General features: G+C 40.5%; 1 protein-coding gene across 43 annotated transcripts in view; it reads right to left on the bottom strand.

Annotated features, from left to right (window-relative positions):
* Positions 1–9: 9 nt before the first annotated feature.
* Positions 10–20,986, bottom strand: part of Shot (dystonin-like protein short stop) — a 101,649-nt gene continuing 80,672 nt past the window's right edge. For 21 of the 43 annotated variants that reach the window (XM_077413153.1, XM_077413155.1, XM_077413159.1 and 18 more), the window contains 20 exons: positions 20,160–20,981; positions 17,217–20,038; positions 17,020–17,031; positions 14,438–16,562; positions 14,117–14,364; positions 13,662–13,715; positions 12,934–13,011; positions 12,306–12,477; positions 12,076–12,193; positions 11,768–11,997; positions 11,537–11,654; positions 10,133–10,195; positions 7,941–8,092; positions 4,884–5,043; positions 4,666–4,797; positions 4,380–4,563; positions 3,815–3,877; positions 3,291–3,410; positions 2,821–2,880; positions 10–2,650 (listed from right to left, as the gene is read on the bottom strand). In XM_077413153.1, the coding sequence (XP_077269279.1) occupies positions 2,488–2,650; positions 2,821–2,880; positions 3,291–3,410; positions 3,815–3,877; positions 4,380–4,563; positions 4,666–4,797; positions 4,884–5,043; positions 7,941–8,092; positions 10,133–10,195; positions 11,537–11,654; positions 11,768–11,997; positions 12,076–12,193; positions 12,306–12,477; positions 12,934–13,011; positions 13,662–13,715; positions 14,117–14,364; positions 14,438–16,562; positions 17,020–17,031; positions 17,217–20,038; positions 20,160–20,981 (7,896 nt within the window). In that variant the 3' untranslated portion in view covers positions 10–2,487. Of the gene's footprint in view, positions 2,651–2,820; positions 2,881–3,290; positions 3,411–3,814; positions 3,878–4,379; positions 4,564–4,665; positions 4,798–4,883; positions 5,044–5,833; positions 5,896–6,978; positions 7,086–7,940; positions 8,093–10,132; positions 10,196–11,536; positions 11,655–11,767; positions 11,998–12,075; positions 12,194–12,305; positions 12,478–12,933; positions 13,012–13,661; positions 13,716–14,116; positions 14,365–14,437; positions 16,563–17,019; positions 17,032–17,216; positions 20,039–20,159; positions 20,982–20,986 lie in introns of all 43 variants that reach the window. The other 22 variants (XM_077413175.1, XM_077413172.1, XM_077413177.1 and 19 more) reach the window with 17 other exon arrangements.

Here is a 20,986-nt window from a genome sequence, read left to right as displayed (position 1 = left end):
TCCTCGGTCTTCAGTGCGAAAACATATTTATTCCGAGATTACAACGGTCAGTAATACAACAGGCGCATTCTTATAAGTGTAGACCCAGAGCGTTTGTAAAAAAAACTGCGCGCAAAACTCATCTAAGACCCGCACACGGGTGTACCTTCGTAAATTACATGTCTACAAGCCGCGCGCACGCGGTGTTGGCACACCGTCGGCCAAGATACTCGGTAAGCCTTTATCAGTGCAGCGTGCACAAAGCGTCGCTTCTTCCATCGGATCCTCCCGAAATGGTATATCTGCTTGATATATTTGGCGCGTTCTCCCTGTCTCGGGGAAAACCCTATCCGTTCTCGCAAGATCTCTCATGTATCTAAATAGCTATGTTTAATTTAGGCATCGACGAGGACGCAAGCAACAGTAGGATCCCACGTGTCTGGACCGTGACACACCACGACTTCGATTAGAAAGTATGAACGTGAAAAAAAATCATATGCGCGCGCCAATATCATATATACATTTTTCTTTACATTTGCATGATGCACAACAATCGCCTAAAAATGAAAAGGATCGAGAGTCTCATTGAAATATCATGTGTATGCGTGTGTCTGTTATATTTTTTTTTATCACTGTATCATTATTATTATTAGCATCATACAGCACTTCTCGGTAAGTAAAAAAGAAACGAAAATCATACGTTGAGAAGTTGTTAATAAGATTAATTGCATTACGTAATATTTATAAGAGGCAGCGAGTCATATCTCCGTTACATTAATCGCATCTAAAAGTATATATATATATATGTAAAAAAAATGGAAATGTCTTTTTTTCAGAGTTTCTCTTTTCTACCCGTCAACTAACAGGCCACACTTCGCGCAATGGAATATATTTTACTTAACTATTCACACGTATAGTTTTCTCTTTTTTTTTATTATTATTTTAACGCTGTTTATGTTCCCCCGAACTCTTAAATCTCTCATTAGTCAATTATAATTAATAATTATATATTTTATATAATTATGTAATTATAACTATAATTATTTACTTATTAATTGATCATTAAATCGATAAATCGATTCGCAAACACGTAACAAAAGCATATCGCACGTTAATCTTAGAGCGGGAGCGTAGATGACTTCAGCCTTCTTATATTTAATTCCATCATATATATTGACGCACGAAAGATGTAGCTAAAGAATTTCATAGACATTATTTGGCGAAAATAATATCTGTGAAAGAATTGCACTTTTCAACTGCAACCGCTCGAGGATTAAATTTGTGCATGAATCCTAAACTACATTTGATTACTGTCGTATTTTTCCACAAAGCAACGAGATATTCCGTTTCGCAATACAAATATTTCTTCAAATATACAAAGAAATCTTCTGAAAGTTACATCAAGCAGATTTGTAAAAATTAATCGATTAACATTTACGGCTTTACAATCCAAGTTCATCCACACACACACAATTGACATACGATATGAAAGAAATAAAAAAAAAAAAGTTACATTTCAATTGATTTTTACAAGCGTGACTAATTAATCGAATATGTACGGTGCACTTTGCGAAACGGATAACAAAAATGAATGTCGATTTACAATCTGTATCATAATCTAAAATCGCATACAAAGTTTCTCTTCCTTTTTTAACAAATGCAAATTAGACGTTAATTCGTACGATGAATACAATAAGAGTCAAGCGGAAAATATTAAATAAATAAATGTCTTCGTGTGTATACAATTTGCTCAAATATAGCGCTCAAAAAATTTTCATCGAAACAACCTTCACGGTCGTTTCACGCGGTGTATACGCAAAGGTATGCGTGCGAAATGAGCAAACTATATTAAATTATATAAAAGTAATTACACAAGCATCTATAGTTATATATATCAAACGTAAGCGTAATTATAATACATATGATTTCTTTCTTTTACGCTAAAATTTTTTTAGTAGTATTGTCCTTATCCAGAAAGTCGGCGAAGATATTGTTATATATCTCGCTTAAATATTTTCAATTATACAGCATTACCCTGCACTTTCGGTAATACCAAGATGGTATTTATAACAATAATTTATCTCAGTGTTATGTGTTATTACAAACTAGATAGAGGCTTCAAGCACTTTCTAACGCGGGCGACGAAATAAATAAATTTCCCCAACTGTTTGTAATCCCTTACCCTAAGAGAGTACGTGAAATACTCATTGGTATTCGTAATTTTAATGGCATTCGGTACTTGGCGAAATTCAACGAAATGAATAATAATCGTAACTTCTAGATTCGTCATTTGCCTTTTACGAAATTTTGATCCAGTCAATTTAGCACATATTACACGCGCTTTTCTCTCTCTCTCATCACATACAACAATAACAATAACCCATTTCGTATTTCCCTGCAATACCGTGTGGTTATTTTTAAATTCGTGGCGGGGATGTTTTGTATTTATTCTCGTTCGGTCATATAATACGCTGATTTTACAAGCTATACGTATCCGTTAATAAGCTATTACAATCGGAACGGCGCGCGCTGTTCGATCGGCGTGGGTTTTCCCTTCCGTGTGCTCGGGGTCGTTCCCGACACGGACGTGTCGGAAGCTCCGGAGGGTTTCCTCGATAATTTCGAAGACGGTGGTAGCGGGGTGCTGGATCCACTGGACGGTGTGCGTACCCTGAAACAAATGGTATATGTATAAACGAGTGCACCCGTGTAACCGAACGCTATCTCTCAACGCCAATAAAGCTCAAATGCAAACTGATATCGACACCTTTCTTTAGGCATATTTTCAGCGAACGAATGGAGGAGAGAAGTGAACATTTCTGAATTAATATTAATGTTTACCTAGCTTGCTTAATCGCTGTTGGTATGTTAGTTGCTGAATTTGTACACAGGGAACTGCTCCTAGTGTTATAAACAAAAACGTTAGTCGAGGAGCTTAAATATAAAACTGTTATAACCAAAACTTGCAATGGGTGTAGAAGCTAGCATAAAATAGTGATAATTCATGGAATACTTTAGCTGCATTGCCGATACGATGAATCAAATAAAGAGTTACTGATATAATTAGATAAAGAAAAGAAGCAAGCTTTGTCAAATAAAATAAAGCCGTGCGGTATAATATATAGTATCAAGATCAGATTTTAATGAGAGATAGATATAACAAACACAAGATGTTAAATAATAATGTTGCGAGAGTTCTACACAATGCTTGAAAAGTAAAACGTTCAACGTTCAACAAAGCAAAACAATCAACGTTCGGATGTGAGAAGAAACGAAAAACGGGTTACATTGAAGCGCCAGTTAAGCCATACCCAGTGGAATCAGTAGAAATCGTAGAATGGTTGCTTTGTGTTGAGTGAGTCGACATATTGCTGGTGGTCGACTGAGGAGATTTTATATCAGCTCCCACATATACGGGTATCCTAGAGCGGCTAAGGGGCATTACCATTCGAAACGTTATTTAATTGTACGGACGGTATATCGCAGTTAGTGTACAGCGGAATCTCTTTTCGCGTTGTTAAGAGAATTAAATAAAAGACAGAAACGAAAAAAGAAAGAAACGGGGGAGAGATACAATCACAAAAGATCGAAATGAAATAAGATGAAAAAAAAAAAAGCGTAAATGTACCACGCCGTCACCACGATGAAAACTACGTTCTTATAAAAAGCGATGGCCCCCACACCACAAAACACTTCGCAGCTTTCTACTTTGCATTTTGCATTTCTAATAAACAGCTTTATAATGATGGAGCGCTTAACGCAAAATGAAAGCTGCAGAATCTGCTACCCCCGAACCAGTTTTACATGAAATTGCCGATTCGTTAATTTGCTTTACCTGATAGGTGTTCCGACACCAGTCAGGGTTGGAATGCTCGAAGCTCTATGGATTGAGCCAAACCTAAAAAATGTTGTTAACCAGATCTGTTAATGATTATTAAAATACTATACCCGATCGATTAGTCGTGTAGATGTTTTGCGGTTAACACGAGATGTAGTAAGAGGCTCGATCAATTAATCAATTAATGTAATGGGTCATCGGGTCTTTGTTCCTTCATATTCGAGTACTATTCGATGATATTTTACGTGGTACGTATCGTATATACGCGGTATAATTGTAATGTAAGGAAAAGACAAAAAAAAAATAAAACAGAATGGAAAAGAGGTGGGCTAAAAAAAAAACTAAAAGACAAATCATCAATTCTTTCGGGATAATAACATTCTTCGAGCCATCGCAATCAGTTTGATGTAAAGTGAAATACTACCGGTAAACTTATCGTTAATCTATATGCACACAATTGTGGTTACACATATTTCTATTTAAGGCACACTAATGCGAGTTAGTCCACGATTTCTATTTCACGAGATATTTTGCTGTAAACCGACGTGTGTTTACTACAAACCTGGAAGGCACTCCACTGGCGGGGCTAATTAATCCCGTTGGAGTGCGAGGTCGAGAGCTCGAACCATTCATCGGGGTTGTAAGTTTTCTACCGGACACGCTGTTGTGTCTACTGGACGTCGGAGTGTTACCGGAGCCGCCCACGATGGTCCTTCGCGGAATGCGACTTGGGGTGCATGAATCGTCTGCCAGATCAGACATAATCTTTCAAGACTCGTTCAAAAAACGGAGAAAGTATAATACAGAATATGTTACAGTATAAAACAGTATATAAAACTTATATGTACCATCCAACGACTGCGTTGATCCGTATCGACTAGGCGGTTTACTTCCTTGTCTCGACGCAGGTCGGCTACTTGGTCTACTGGCTGGTCGGGAGGCAGGTCTGGATGCTGGCCTACTGGACGGACGGCTACCACCTGTGAAGCATCGCAGCATATAATTAACTGTAAAATCCTCGTTATTTCGTAAGTAATTATTCCTGGGTTCTAATTCAGAATCTTACCGGGCGTCACGGTAGATCTATAAGGCGTGCTGGTTTTTCTACCAGATATCTTGAAGGAACTTTCGTTGTCGCTAAGGCTGTCGGGCGTGCCGGCACTCAAAGATGAGCGTGAGGCTCGCGATTGACCCATAGGTACGCTGCGAGCACTACGTTCTCTCACCTAGACGGTGAAAAAAATCTGATAAAGTTTACTTTACACATAAACGCGTGCAAGAGCAGAAATTATTATATATCTAATTCATGTCCAATACGACTATCGAATTAGTATGGTTTCGTATTACGCGTTCTCTGCCGCCTAATTAAAGAATTATTAGTAATTGCTAATATTAGCTGTGTGCAAGTTATGTCGCGCAATAAATATTCTTTAAATATTTCTTGAAGCTATTGGAGAACAGAAAAAAATCTGCTGCTTGCAATGCAGTCGTTTTATCTTTTGTAATTTACTAATAAAAATAAAAGCAAGCAGTATATCAAATAAAATTAAGATATGTCTATATTTATATATAAATTAACTCTAAATATCACTAAATTAGTAGTATTTTTGTAGTAATAGAAAATACATGCTTTCTTTAATATTCTACTGTAAAAAATATATTCTACGAAGATATAAAAGAAAAACTAATAGAACATAAATAATTTTAGTCGATTATTACTTTAACGATAACTCATTCAAGGTAATGGAGATAAATGCAGTTGGTAAAATATAAAAGCCTTTATCTCTAAAAATTTAGATTGTTAAATTAGATCGGTAAGTCCATGGAGTTATTATCGTCAAAAATTTAAGCAACACAAACTTGTGCACAGCCGTGGACTAGTGAAGATATACCGGTCTGCGGTCTATTACGCTCGTCGAAGCTGTTGAAAGACCAAGATTTAAATAATACGAATGTAAAATAAAACAGTTACCAGATTCGGGCAGTAGGTAAAGCGAAGTGTCATGCAAAACTTACCACAAGATGTTGGGAGAGATATAGTAGCTTATGGTGATTCGAGGTATCTCCGATCAATGCCACTACGCACGCAGCAATACAGGATACGACATTCGTTATGCATGTTCATGTTCAATTAAATTGACTACATATTCCCCGATGCGTTTTTCGTATTTGTCGTACGAATAAACGCGTCTACTGCCGCGAGCTTATTTGCAAAAATTCGATTTCAAGTTCCTCACAATTTTGCGATCGTTATCGACGATAACGACTGGTTTCTCGAGTACGAGGCGAAAGAGGTTCAAGCAAAAATCGAGAAATTAATCATCCTAAAATTTAACTAGTAATTTGTTGCTCGATATTCGCGTTACGTTAAAAAAAAAATAGATGAAAAACAGCGAAAGAAACATCTAATCATGCTCAAAATTGGGTAGATCGCGTCAATCGTTCTCTCGAGGGGCAAGGGTCAGGGAGTTAAGAGGCGCCCAAATAATTCTGACACAAAATCAGACACATTCGACGATCAACCAAAAGAAAAACCAACTCGATGCAGAGCAATGTGTTTGAATGAATGCGACGAGGTGTTTGCATTTCGCGATGTAACGTGCTACGAATCTGCCTCGAATGATATCAGACCGCGAGGTGGATTTACAGTCGAGGCACGTAAGAGAGTCTCCTCATTCTATACATTCCTTACAGAAAAATGGGCAGGCGGTGAGGCAGAGACAAAGTGACACGAGATACATGATAATGATCCGGAACTTCTTTTTCTAAGCCTCGGCTTCTATCCATTCTCCTTCACATTACTTGCTCTCTTTGTACACGACACACATTTTCTTCTGACATGCACTTATCAACTTCATTACAATTAGGAAACAATTGTGATACGGAGATCGTAAAATTACTTATGCTATCGTCGATTAATCGTAATTATAACTTTTGGCATTTATGCATCATCGGAGAGAATCTCCATAATACACAAATATAGAAATATAGAAATATAGCAAGAGGAAGAAAAGCAATAATAGTCCATGAAAACGCAAAATGCACCGTCAATCGACTTCAAGTCGTGTGTCGCGGCCGCACTCAAAACCCAAACTCAAGTGCGCATACAGCATCACACGAACGGCAAAAAGTAGAAAATTGAGAAAAATTTCGTTATTTACCCAATGATAAGAGGGGGCGTGCATGTGAAGGGGATACGAGCACGGGAGGTCCTCCTTTTGCCTCAAATTCTCAAATATCGGCATCAGCTGGCTCATAAACTCCTCCGCTACACCACAAACGAAAATCTTTAGCTTCCTCATGCAATCGTAGTGGCCCCTTTTTCGGGAGGCTCACGCACACCAACGGAGTGAAAAATATTCCTGAAACGAACGGCTACTATCTCCGCGCTAAACTGGCATATGATTCTAACGTGTTTCTTTTTTCTTCTGAACCGTAATTCGGATCACAATGTAACAAATTTCTTTCAATCTATATTTAATGTAACATTTATCGTCATAGGATTTCTCAGGGACAAGTGATTGGGCAGTTGGGAAGTCCAGTCTTCCCTCGCTGTTGAGAAGCGACGAGGTCGGGAAGGATTTGCGGAGAAGATAGGCAAGAAATTCAACGAAATCGCATCTCCTGAGGTCGAACAAAGACTTTTGAGACGAAGACACGACGGGTCTGTCTGGCTTTTAGTTAATGTAAAATAAAACTTTTTTATTTATTTTTTTTATTTTTTTACAAGACCGCGACCAAGTGATGAGAGTAGACAAGCGTCATCTATCTAGCTACCTCTACGTATTCAAACAATGCAACTGACTGGAAAACTGCCATGCTCATGCGAACGTCAAACGACTAGGCTGACGGATGACGAAAAGTAGATATCGTATACTTACGGATATCGTCGATGAGACCGTAAATCAACGTCGATAGAGTTGTCCAGGTAAGAGCTATACGTGCAATTTAATTTTTCTATCTTGCGATGCCACAACGGCACCCAAAGATCTAATACAAAAATTCCACGAATACTCTACGAGCTTAATTTACAAATTAACGGCAGAGAAGTAAAAGGCACCGCGAGACCGAGTACGTCGCATTTGAGAGGTGGTCCACGATCGGACAGTGGACCCCTGCTTACCTTGGTGATCGGTCCAGCATTGGTGGAGGACATTTGCGTACGCTGCAGCGTCGAGGTCGGGCTCGGCTTGGACCGGAAGGCCGTCATACTCTGGCTAACACCGTCCGCCAGTATAAATTGCTCCCGCAGCTCGATATTCGTTCTTCCCTTGGCTACAGTGTGTTGCGTGCACGCAGTTAGGGAAAAGGCGTTTCGGGGATGCGGGGTACGAGAGGAGGTGCCAGAGAGATGTTATTTTGTACAAGAAAACAGTCCGGAGAGAGAGAGAGAAACAGAACGGGAACGGATGACGTCGAGATGAGATAACGAACGCGAGCACGGTATATGACGGTGTTAGTTTAACAAGAGAGAAAAAAAAGAGAAAAAAAAATGAAAGCGAAAACGAGTGTGTAAATATCGGAACGGCAACATCCGGAACGAGAGTTCATGAGTTATATATATATATATATATATGGAGCGGGGGGGGAGGTGTAACGATATTAAATATATATATATATTTTTTACAGGTTTACAATATCAAGGCATGCACGTTATCAATGAGCAGCGGCAATGGACAGGAGAAATAGTTTTGAGAAAGAGAAAAAAAAGGCGACAAAAATGTTTCACGGTATGCGTGCGTGTTTTCGTATATATGTATGCATGAGGGCATGTGTGGCGTATCCAAGTGTGTGTTTGTCATGGGGAAAAAAAAGAAAAGACAGCGTATTTAGAATATATGATCGAAAAAAGTTTCGGTATCATAAAATCGAATATTTCAGAGGTACAAATTTATACAAACTTATTCAAAAAAAGTCACTCGAATCAAGTTTTACGTTATCATAATTATTATGCAAAATTTACGATATACAGCCACTATAAATATTCTACCGCTGACTCGATTTTGTACAATACAGTACTAATTTCGGTGCTTAGGATATTCGTATAAAATGTGCAATTCGCGACGAAATTCACATCCTCTTTTACAATAAAAATATAAGCGTAAAAACATGATTAATTGTAAGTCGCCCATTATCGTACATTTCACAATATTCCTAAGCAATTAATGAATACATAGAGTACCCCAGAATGTCTTCCCACTAAAAAAAAATTGATTTTTCGCTAATAAAAATGTATTCGTAACTCATAGTTATTTATATCAACAATTTTATATTCTCTTATTCTTTATATTCCTTTCTCGCTCTTATCTTTAAATATATATCTATTTTTTGAATTTTAATTCTAATTTTTAGTTGGAAGAAAATACGACATTCCTAGAACTCTCTGTACGCAAAAAGTCTTTTGGGATTAAACGCGCAACCATGCCAAAAAAAACCAACGTACTTTGACGTAACATTTTAATGACAAACTAAACTAAAAGAAAGGGAGAGAGGAGAGGTTTTAATATATTCATATAGACAAAATTCATCTCCCAGTATGACAAATAATTATATAAAAATAATAATCAAAATTCACTAAATACATGCATTGGTTATTTTCTAGCAGGGATATTAAAATTTCTACAGGATAAGGGAGCTACGAAGGATACATCTAAATTGATCATTGCAAATCAATCAATCATATAATCACATTGAATATTACTACAAAAAGGTAGAACATTTACGGAAAATAATCATCATCAAATACGGGATAGACTGGCTAACGTAAACCATCCACCAAAATTAAAAACAAAAAAACTGAAGAAATAAAAAAACGGGGGAAAGAAAGCGAAACGACTGCAGTATACTACGTTCGTAATTCTGCATCACTATAAAACACAGGCACGCTTTTTCTTTTAAACTGATACTCGAAACTGCATCAAAATGTGAGACGATCAACATTACGTAGCGCAGTATAACTATAGCGTTTAATTTCATCTGCGCAATCTATTTACCTTACCCAGACAGTAATTGCCAATATTTAATCGTTCCATATAATACAACCGTATACGCACGTATATATAGACATACTCAACAAAAAGACAACACGTCGAAAAATTATTTCGAACAAGCTAATAAGGTCATGCACCATACGCAGGGATATCACCTTCATGGTCTATACTGCAACAGTTGCTATTAGCGTGCGTCTCGGGCGTGTCATAAATATCCAATACCAATTGGAGTTTTGAATAAGACATTTTAATAATCGAACGAGCGGATTTCGCTCAACCCGTATAGACCATGAACGGAATTATGTGCACGTAAAACAGTTCTCACCGAGCGGACACCAACCCTCATGTTGTTCCGGTTTGTTAGGATCCGGTATTGGCATTAGAAAAACTTAACGAGTTAATCACGATTCGAGAGACAAAGTCGATTGGAAAAAGAGCGAGATACATATCCATGCATGCGCCGCGAATTTGAAAGTTTAATAATTTTCGGTAAACACGACGGAAAAACATTCGGTAAACAAACGTAAAACAGAAGAAAAATGAAATAAACAGAAATGTTTGTCGTAGAGTCAGACGTACGGGAATGTAAGGAGGATTGATGGACAGTAAGGGACAGTTATTATGTTAATGTTAGTACATTAGTTAACAAGACGTTAGATATGCCTACTGTAATATTACCTTCTACCTACTAGGTACTCATGAAATCGTACTATACCAGAAAAGGTTCTCTGACGTAGAACTAATGATTATCTCAAAATTGATATTCCGAAATTGATGAATTTACCATTGGCGGAAAAAGCGGAGAGAGAAAAGAAAAGAGAAATACAGAGAAAGTTAGAGAGAAACGACAATGGACATTTTTTACGCAATTCAATGATATGCAATTAAATTAAATTAATTGTCATGCATTGTGTAAATATAATAAACGTAAAATATAAATGTAAAAAAATGATAACAAGTACCGGATCGAAAACCAACGGAGTAAACCAATATACATATACCGGAAAAGTCGTTAGATAAGCAAAGCAATAAACAGCGAGTGTGTATACTACTCTCAATTCTTCTTTAAACGTTAAGTTAACAATGATTTGCATTTAATGTCCAATTAATGGCAATGTTATGACACCTCAGGAGTCGAAATCGTACACATAGCATACATATTACATAATCTTAATATATTTTTAGTTAGTTTCGCTAGAATATAGAGTAGTTATATATCAAATCGACGTTCAGATATGCTTTCGTTAATGACGATGAATTCTTAAATGTGATACCACATTCCTACATTTAATGCAGCAAAGTAATGTTGATTAATATGAAGTAAGAGCGATGGAAACAAAAACCAAACGTTAACACATTGTTATAATAACTAATACTTAAGAGCGCCATTTTCGATTATTAGAAATATCGAAATTAAACGGGAACGCAAGTTTAATTGCCTCTTGGGGAAAAGGATAGAGAGAAAAGGAAACAGTATCATAAAAAATTTATTTTGAAAGTTATTTCAATTGCTTGCAATTAAGGAGTAACTTGCCTTGCAAACATGTTTCGCATTAACCCAATGTTTCATTCAATTACAAGTCGTTTTGATTAATTACTTTCTTTTTCCTTACTACTGACAATAAAAAAAATTTGTAGATAGACTAGTATACGGTTACGATTTATCTCAACCTAATCTCGGATCGTCTATAAATATCGCGCAGATTAAAGGATTGCGGTGAATACTTACCGCGGCATGGATCGTTCTTTAGAAGGAATTCGTCTAACGCTACCCAGCCTCCACCGACGCGTACCATGACAGTGGAGCGCAGGATTCGAACCAAACGCAGCTTCTGGCTGTCGCCAAACTGTAATTTCGCCAGTCGTCACGATAAAGTCATACGCGATACATCAATAATAAACGTGATCGCAATCAAAATCAGCTAGACGCTTTATTAAATCATTACAAGTGTACACGTACCCTGTATTTTCCTTCGCCAACTTGGAAAACGCGGAACTTCTGGCGACAAGTACACAGCATGACCAGTCGTTTAACTTCGTCGTGTATCTTATCCGTGTCGTGGTAGGTCCGTCGTTCTTCCCAATCGGGTCGCAGAGCGGCGATAAACTCCTTCCAATCTATCAAACCCTCGCCGTGACGATCGAAGAGGTCGGCAACAGCAGCCATTTCCAGACGAGAAGTATCGAATTCTACAAATTAAACAATTAGAACGGTAGAAAAATACAGTTGTTTTTGTTTAGGAAACAAATAAGCGATATGATAAGTACTGGTGTTCATAATTCCTTGAATGAAGTCCTCCCTCGGTATAAGTCCATCATTGTTTTTATCCATCTTTCTGAACAGATCCGTCAGCCTGGATTTCTTGTGATTCATGAATTTCAGGAACTGCAATTAGAAAATAAAATCATGCATTTAAATAGTTTATGATAATTGACAAAGAAGTAATTAGATTTTTATTTCCATCAGAAGTAAAAAGACAAATCTATGCTAATCTCACCCGTTTGCGCCACTCTTCCCAGCTAAAGTTAGCCACGCGATCCACTTCCTGAATGTAATTATATCTATCCTGCAAACGACGTTGACGCTCCCACGCCAGCATCCAAACGTGACGCCACTTATCCCAGAGAAGCTTAACTCTCGGACTGCGGAATTCCGGCTCGGCTCCTTTGCTGCTTGTAGGAAAGAAAATATATATGTGTATTTGTATACGAAAAGTAGATATACATCTAAGATATAAGAATTAGAAATGTGAGATGCCATCTTAATTAAGAAAGGAAGGGGGCAACTAATCATCGAGATAATTTCACGAAAAGCGATATAACGACGAAATATTCGCGAAAATAAAGAAGAACTCGATAACAAGTTCAAATGTAAATGTTGCATCTGAAAACCCAAAACTTCACACTTTCAGTACAAGGCAGATAGTTTTGTAAACGAACAGTAACAATTCATTAAACCCAATCACATCCCGCAAAGAGAAAAAAAAACAAGAATCCCATTACCGAGACACTAGTGAGTTGTAATGACACGTTGAGTCATATATGGCGTAGTGATGCCCGTATGATTCCGGGTGAAAATTATAAAATGACGCAGAATGAACTGAAATAAGACTAAGCGTAACGAACCTTCCTTTGGGTGGGAAGCGTGGACCGATGTGCGGCAATGAAAGATCTGGCGTTCTGTCACGACCTGGGCTGCCTCGGCTAAACAGGAACATGCGTCACATCACTCAAACATTCTCTACTAAATAAGGCATCTATAAAACGCGCGCGCGCGCGATCTTCTTCAATACAGCACTCTGGTTTATAGATTGGTTTTCTTTCATGTAAGTAATAGATTGTAAAAGTGTGTGAAAAACTAACGCGAGTTTTTATCGAACGTATAATTTTCACGTACATGTGGAAATTATACTTGATAAATGTTTAAAAAATCAGTTTCATACCGGGTTGAAAATATTGTTAATTGTGACGATGTCTTAAGCTATGTGTATGCATTATAATGACGTAACGTATAACACAAGATGCAAAAGGAGATATCTGATTAAATTTTTTAATACAGTGCATTGTGAACAGTAGTAAGTTTACGCATGTCACAGTCACGAGTGAAAAGCGAGTGAGTTAATACACTTAACTAAATTCTAGACTCTTGCTGGATACCGTGAAATTATTGTGCGAACAAGAATTATCGTGTGATGAGAATGTAGTGTCTTGAATATTACAAAGACGTACAAAAATAAACGTATACATTGCTACTAAAGATGCGCGTATTAAACATAAGAACATTGTACTTACGAAAAGGCTATGCGATTGAAATATGTAGAAAATATTTACTATGTTATGATGGACAAACGCACCTTTGTTTACGAGGCTGAGGCTGCTCATGCTCGTTATCCTGATAAAGATCCTTACTGAAATCCCATTGTAAAAGCAACATATCATGCAACAGTGAAATACACACAATATACGAAATTCAATACATAAAAGATGATATGAAAAAAAACTACAAGCATCTAGCAAAATAAAAAATCCTATTGAACATGGTGGTCTGTAACTGTTCCTAAAATTGTAATGTGCACAATAAAACTCGTGAAACAAAAATAGTTAAATGCACAGACAAATGTAGCACACATAAAAGCATAATGCAAACGAAGCTTAACGATTCGAATACGGAGCAAGCATAATGGAATACAATGCTGCACATATTCTCAGCATCCATCACGTATCTGTATTGCTTTACAAAAACGAGAATTTCTATTGTATCAATATATTAGCGTTACGCATATAAATTTTCATGTTGATAAATACGTACATAGGCGCTGGTGATCTGACTTTCGATATTTTTCTCGTATCCTTTATCGGCTTGATTTGTCGGGCTTTGCACACGCGATCAACCTCGTTTTGTCTTCGGCTGGTATTTTCCATAAACTCTCTATGGTCCGCGATAAGCATTTCGAGCGTAGCCCTGTCGTCGGGTAAGGGTTCCGCTTCTAAGACATTCAAAGTGTTCTCCAAACCTTCCAGCCAAGCTAATAACTCCTCAAGAAGATTATCAAGATCCTACAAATATACAGGTAATAATATCAGTCTTTTCCTATAAGATAAAATATGTGAGAGCATATATAATACAAACCTGTAGTCCCTGCATATGATTCTCCAGTCTTTGATTCCTTTGATAGGCCCAAGTTGCCACTTCTTCCCATCTAGACTGAATAATCGTGATCCAGTGTTTAATAACTGCAGCACCATCGGGATGCGCTTTTCCAAGAATAATATGTGCCAACTCTAACGTATTGTCTTTTTCAATTTCCTTAGTCTGTAACTCGCGAAGGAATCTCTGGTGCTCCATCAATTGGTTCCTGCTTTCCTGCTCGTCTTCCGGCAACGGTCCGGCGAATCGTAGCTTCATTTCTGCATCACTCAACCATTCCAGCAACACGTGAACAGCTTTATGAAGTCGTTCGGCCTCTCTGATGGCTTCTTCCAACAGTCTGGACTTCTTCGATGAGAGACTGGTCACTCTATCCCAGAGACTGTTTAATTCGTTTAACTGCGATCTGATCATCGATGCGTCTTCAATAGAGGCTTTAGATTCAAGTTCACGACCGGTCTTAATGACGGACTCCATTTGTGAGGCGCGTGACTCTAAATCTCTCTCAAAAGTTTTGTGTTGGTCCACTAAATTAGTTACTGTATCCAGATCGCCGTAAAGTGGTCCGGTATTGGCCAGATATTTCTCGGTCTTGCTCAACCACTCCAGCAGTGCCTGAATCGCATCTTTAAATTGTCCGGAGAATAACAGGGCTTCTTCTAACTTTCTCTGTCGATCCACGCATTTACCGCAGACTGTAGTCCACTTGTTCTTCAATTCGTTCAAAAGTTCTCTCAAGGCAGGTTCATCGGTCTTCGGCGCCTTATCCTTCAACGTTTTACCGTTCTTCATGGTGTTATCGTACGTGCTTTGTTTAGCACTCAATGCCTTTTGTACTTCGCGGTGTCTGTTGAGGCGCGATTTAATTTTGTCCGGATCGTTGCCGCCAAGTCCGTCGGCAGCGACCTCATCCAACGTCTTTTCAGTGTCGTCCAACCAGTTCATCAAGTTCGACCAGCTATCGTGAAACTCTCTAGCTTCTTTGTAACCGTGATCTAAAGCCCTCGTCCTCTCGGCTGACTTAGAAACTACTCGTTCCCACCTATGTTGCACGCTCACGAGCAAGTTTCTTATAAGAATTACGTCTTGTTTTTGAGAGAAGTATTTGAGATGAGTTCCTTTCTTGTCGAGATTCAGCATGGTTTCGCGATGGACGCCGACGTCTTTCTGGAATGCTTTGTGTTCCTCGATTTGTTGAAGTATGGTTTCCATGACCCTTGAGACCGGTCTGAGATTTGTCAGAATCTTTTCGGCGTTAGTCAACCAATCAACGAAAGCTTGTAACGCGTCATGGAACTCAGTGGCCTCCTTCAGAGCAATTTCTAACTTGATTTTTTTATCGCTGGCGCGCAAAAGCACGTTGTCCCATTTTTGCTTCAACGTTCGCAAATTGTGATTTAATCCACCGGCACTGGTCGTATCCGCTTTCTTCAGGTATTCCTGTCCTTGTTGCAGCACCGTTTCGACCTTCGGACGGTTTTGCTCCAGCTCGTTGTACACCTCCATGAAGCGTTCCAATTGCTCGGATGCGGTTTCGGGCAATCCACCAACGGGCTTGGAAGCTACTATCATGTTATCCACGTCGCCCAACCACGACAGCAAGTCCTGTATCTCAGCAGTGAAGGATTGTGCCTCTCGTAAGGCATCTTCCAGTTCTCGTTGGCGATCAGCGGCGCGTTGCAACAGATCTCGCCAACGGCGATTCAGAGTGCCCAGTTTATCGGCTGTAGTAGACGCTTCCGCGGTACCTTTGCCATCCTCAATCAATTGTCGTCCGGCATCGTTCAGAGTGTCAACGCTCGTCTGATGAGCTTGTATATCATTCACTAGAACCTTCAGCTTGGCTAATTCAACTTCGATCACTTGTGGATCACCCGCTACTGGTCTGAGATTATCCAATGTCTTGTCAGTTTTCTCGATCCACACCAATAGCTCGTCCAGAGCGTGCTGGAATTGACCGAGTCGCAATAACGCGTTCTCCAGTAATCGTTGCCTCTCCACCAAGCCTCTCAGCAATCCGTCCCAGCGTTTGTTCACGGCACCGAGCGGTTCCTTGATGGCTGCTGCTTGTTCGGAGGATGTTCTTTCCGTTAATTCGGCCGCTTGCCTAGATACGGAAATACGATAATATTAGAAAGCACATAGCCACTTTTCTTGACGTTATGCAGCAACGTATATGCTGCTATATGTACTCGAACCACACAACATTGAACCATCTACAAGGAGGATGGGTATAAAAATTTCAATGAGTTTTTAACTACCGGAGGAATTAATATCAAACTGGATATTAATTACTGCCGTTTCCACATTATTTCTATCAAGAAAGTAAAATGTATTATCGTCTACAAATTCTCGTGGTTGATCACTCGATTTACCTGATACATGCGGCTGAGTAATTTGCCTAGAGGTAACATAAAGGGGGAGGATCCGATTAAATGTGTGACGCAAATTGTTATGGGGGCAGCAAGATTATTAAACTAAACGGGAGAGAGTGAACACGTTCAGAACAACATGAAGCCATGCTCTAACTACCAGCGACAACACAGAGAGAGAGATTGACTTGCCTTGTAAGACTCCTATGTTCGGGAACCGGCACAGAAAAACAAAAGTCGGGATTAGAATTTTACGTTTTCTCAAAGGTCGTTCATCGCAATTGATTCTCGGATGGGAGTTGCACAAAGGGGACAATGCTGCGCACTGAACTCTTTGTAACGCCATTAACATGTAGATTCTTGCTTTTACTTAAAAATTAAATTTTCACCTGTTCAACGCCTCGACTTTCACCATATGCGGATCCACCTCGGCCTTGAAATTAGCCAGCTGCTTGATCTGCTTCTTCACCTCGTCGATGTCGCTGCCAAGCGGGCCCATCTCCGCGAATCTGTCCTCGGCCTCTTGCAAGAACTCCAATAGGTTCTGCAGCGTCTCGTGGAACTCCATCGCCTTCTCCATGGCGTCGATCAGATTCTCCTCGCGTCTAGCGTACAGAGCAGTGACGTTGTCCCAAGCCTGATCCAAATCTTCGATGTGCTTTCGCACTTCAGGTTTGTCCGGCTCGCCGCACAAGCTCATCAAGTCGTGTCCCGACGTTCGGACTTGCTCGACATCCGGCTTCGTTTGATCGATCTCCTGTCGGATTTCTTGCAACGCCACTTGCTGTTGTTGAATGGCGGCTGGTTGAGCCGCCGGTGGTGCCTGTCCAGCCAGCGCGTCCTGCAGCTCTCTCAGAGTGGCCATAACTCCGTTCAGCTCGGCCCAGAATTTTTCGGCGACGGCTAGAGTATCGTCCAAGGTGCGACCGCGGTTGTTCGTGGCCTTCTGTACGTCGGTCCATAACTTGTTGAGTTTATCCAGCTTGCGTTTGATGTCCTTCACCGCCGGATCGGCCCTGTTGCCGGCCTTGCTGATCACGTCATCCGCCGCTTTCTTAACGGCCGCGTAAGCCTCGGATCTCTGAGCGAGATCGTCTGCCAAGGCGGCGTTCTCCTCCATCTGATCGCGTAAACGAGGCGGATGGGCACTAATCGGTTCGGCGCCGTTCACCTGATCGGCGGTAGAAGACAGTGCGCGCAGCATACCCTCCAGTTTATCAGAGAACTGAGAGGATTCCTGCAGTGCCTGTTCCAGCGCCTGTTGTCGGCCCCTCAGCTCGGCTCTCAGTGCCGCATAGCGAGCGTTGTCATTATCCAGAATGTCTTGTACCTTTATACCTTCTTCCTCGTTGCACAACTTGATAAGTGCCTCACCGGTTTTGTTAAGCTTCTCCACCAGAGGTTTGTGCTCGTTGATACTCTGTATGAGAAGCTCATTCTTGTCCTGTTGAGTCGCTATCAAGTCAGGTCGCAAAGCGGGCATGGGTAACATAGCGACTTGTTGTTCAGCCTCCTCGAGCCAGCTGACTAGGCCGGCGTGGGTATCGCGAAGATGTTCCGCTAACGGTAGAGCTTGCTCGAGAGCTCCCAATCTATCTGTCGACAAAGCTGATACAATTTCCATCGTTTCGCGCAAGTCCTCCATCTTGTCTCTGATGGTAGACGTGTCTTCATGCTGAGTGTTCTCGCGTATCACCTTTTTCGCAGTCGAAATAACATCACGAACTCTACCCTTCTGACTGGATATATCGTCGTTGAGCGCTTTATGTTCTTTCAATTGTACTCTAATAATTTCAGGCTCGCTGCTGGGCGGCTCGGCCTCTCGAAGTTGATTGTCCACTTCTCTAAACCAGTCGAGCAGATCGTCGATATCGCCGATCACCTCCAAGGATCGCTGCTTGCTCAACTGAATTCTTTCCGCCTTTCTCTGAATCTGCTCGGCAATCGCGTCGAATCGCCTATTGTCCCTGGTCACGAGACCTTCGATGGTCGCAGCACCTTCTCCCGGTGACATTTGACACAGTTGTGGGCCGACCGCGTTGATCTTGTCCAAGACGGGTCTGTATTCCGATATCTCCATCTCGAGTCGGATAATCTCTTCCTCGCGAGGTTCGGCCGACTGCAAAGCAGTCTCCGCGCCTTGCATCCAATCCATCAGACGATTGTGGTTATCGTGAAATTGTTGCACCAGTGGCAAAGATTCTTGAGCATGTTTCAAAAGATCCGAGCCACGCGTAACGAGATCGTTAAATCGTCGTTGCAAGGAGTCCAACTTGTCCTTCAGTTGAAGCGCCTCGTCACTCGAGATGTGTTTCATCAGTTCTAGGCCGGAATCCACGGTACTGTCGACTTCCGTTTGCCGTGTGGATACCTCCTCTGTAAGATCCGCCAGGTCGTCCATTTGTTGCAAGAGCTTCTCCGTGTGTACAGCTAAGATGCGATATTTGGACAATCGGATTTCCATGCTTTCCATCCACGCCTGTAAATCTTGATATGTAAGAACCAGATGACGTAAGCCCTGTCTCGAACGTTGCAGCAAACTACCGAGAGCTTCGGATCGTTCGACCAAAGCCGCGTATCTATCTGCCGCATCCTGAAGCTTATCGGCCAACAAGGCAGCTTCGTCTTCGCCTACCAGCGACATAAGTTGACTGGCTATCTCCGTGAGTTCGCTGAAGTCTGGTGTCTTCGATATAATGTCTTCGTGAAGTATGTCGTGCTCACTGACCCGCTGCTGTATCTTCTCCTCGTCGGTAGGGACTAGCTCCATATCTCTCACTTTCTTCTCCGTCTTATCCAACCAGATAGCAAGTGGTATCAATTTATCTTGGAATCGCTTCGCCACCGCCATTGCTTGCTCAAGAGCGTCCATTCTCTCTGCGGCGCTTTCTGTCAAATTGTCAAATCTGCCTACTAAATCATTTAATTGTTTCTCGATGGCCTTACGCTCCTTCGGGTCTGCATCGGCAGCTACCTCTCGTCCCATGTTGTAGAGGGATGTCATAGAATTTTGTCGGTCCAACAACATCTTCTTCAGGAATTTCTGTTCTTGCAATTGCGCCTTCACGACTTTGTAATCTGACGAAGGTGGTTTTTGATTCGAAACCATCTCTTCCGTATCGGTCAACCATTTCTCTAAACCGTCTAAAGCTTCCTGAAACTTGCCCGACTGTAGTAATCCAACATCCAACTTGCGATCGCGCTCGTTTAGCTAAAAAAATAAATAATTATTAATTAACAATAAAACAATGCATCTTGTTAATTCTTGTACGAATATATCAGACATTATATATATACATATCTTAACATTTAAATACAAATCAAATACTCACCCTGTCTTTTAAGTCGTTCCACCTTTCATTCATTTTATCGACGTCTTTTTCGATATTACTGGTATTGACATCTCGTCCTGCAGTTTGTATAAGATTTTGACCGAGCGCATTACAGTTTTCAACGGCGTGTGCGAGTGGTTCAATCTTCTTAACTTTGAGAGTTCTGAAGTCTTCCTGCTGAGCTTTAATCGAGTCCACTTCGGATCCGACAGGTTTAAATCTCCTGACCTGTTCGTTTGCGTCGCTGATACCTTCCATAACTTTCGTGTGCAATTGATAGAACTCTTGCAACTTGTTCAAGGTAGAAGTGAGTTCATCTTCTCTAGTACGCGCGCGCTCATCCAGTTTGCCAATTTGTCGTTTGAATCCTTCAACCTGATCTCTCGTCGCTACAGCATCAGCAGCAAAGCCGTAATCAACCAAACGTTCGCCGCGATTTTGCAGATCGCCAATTTCTTCATAAAGTTTGTTAACTCTGCTAATAATCTTGGCGGTATCTTCCAATTGTCCTCGTACAATCTTGATTTCTCTACCGGGTGCTTTCATGGAGTCTAGATCTTTTTCAAGAGCGGACAGATGTTGGTTAATCAATTTTGCTTGATCGTTAAATTGCGCGACCGCCGTCGCTGCACTTTGCAGCTCGTTGCATCTGTCATCCAGTTTCGCTTGCAGGTCATTAATACGATCGGTGACATTGTCAATCTCGTCTTGTAAATGTGTCGCATCGACGCCCTGCTCGCCAGCTTTGTTCACGAGATCGTTAGCCTGCTGTCTCACGCATTGTAAAGGTTTCTTCAAGCTCGTTGTTTCCTCTCGCAAGTTCTAAA

The sequence above is a fragment of the Temnothorax americanus genome, unplaced genomic scaffold (assembly GCF_048541705.1).
Source record: "Temnothorax americanus isolate GAGA-0224 unplaced genomic scaffold, ASM4854170v1 Scaffold32, whole genome shotgun sequence".
Classification (NCBI taxonomy): Eukaryota; Metazoa; Arthropoda; class Insecta; order Hymenoptera; family Formicidae; genus Temnothorax; species Temnothorax americanus.
This window is presented reverse-complemented; position numbering and strand designations above follow the sequence as displayed.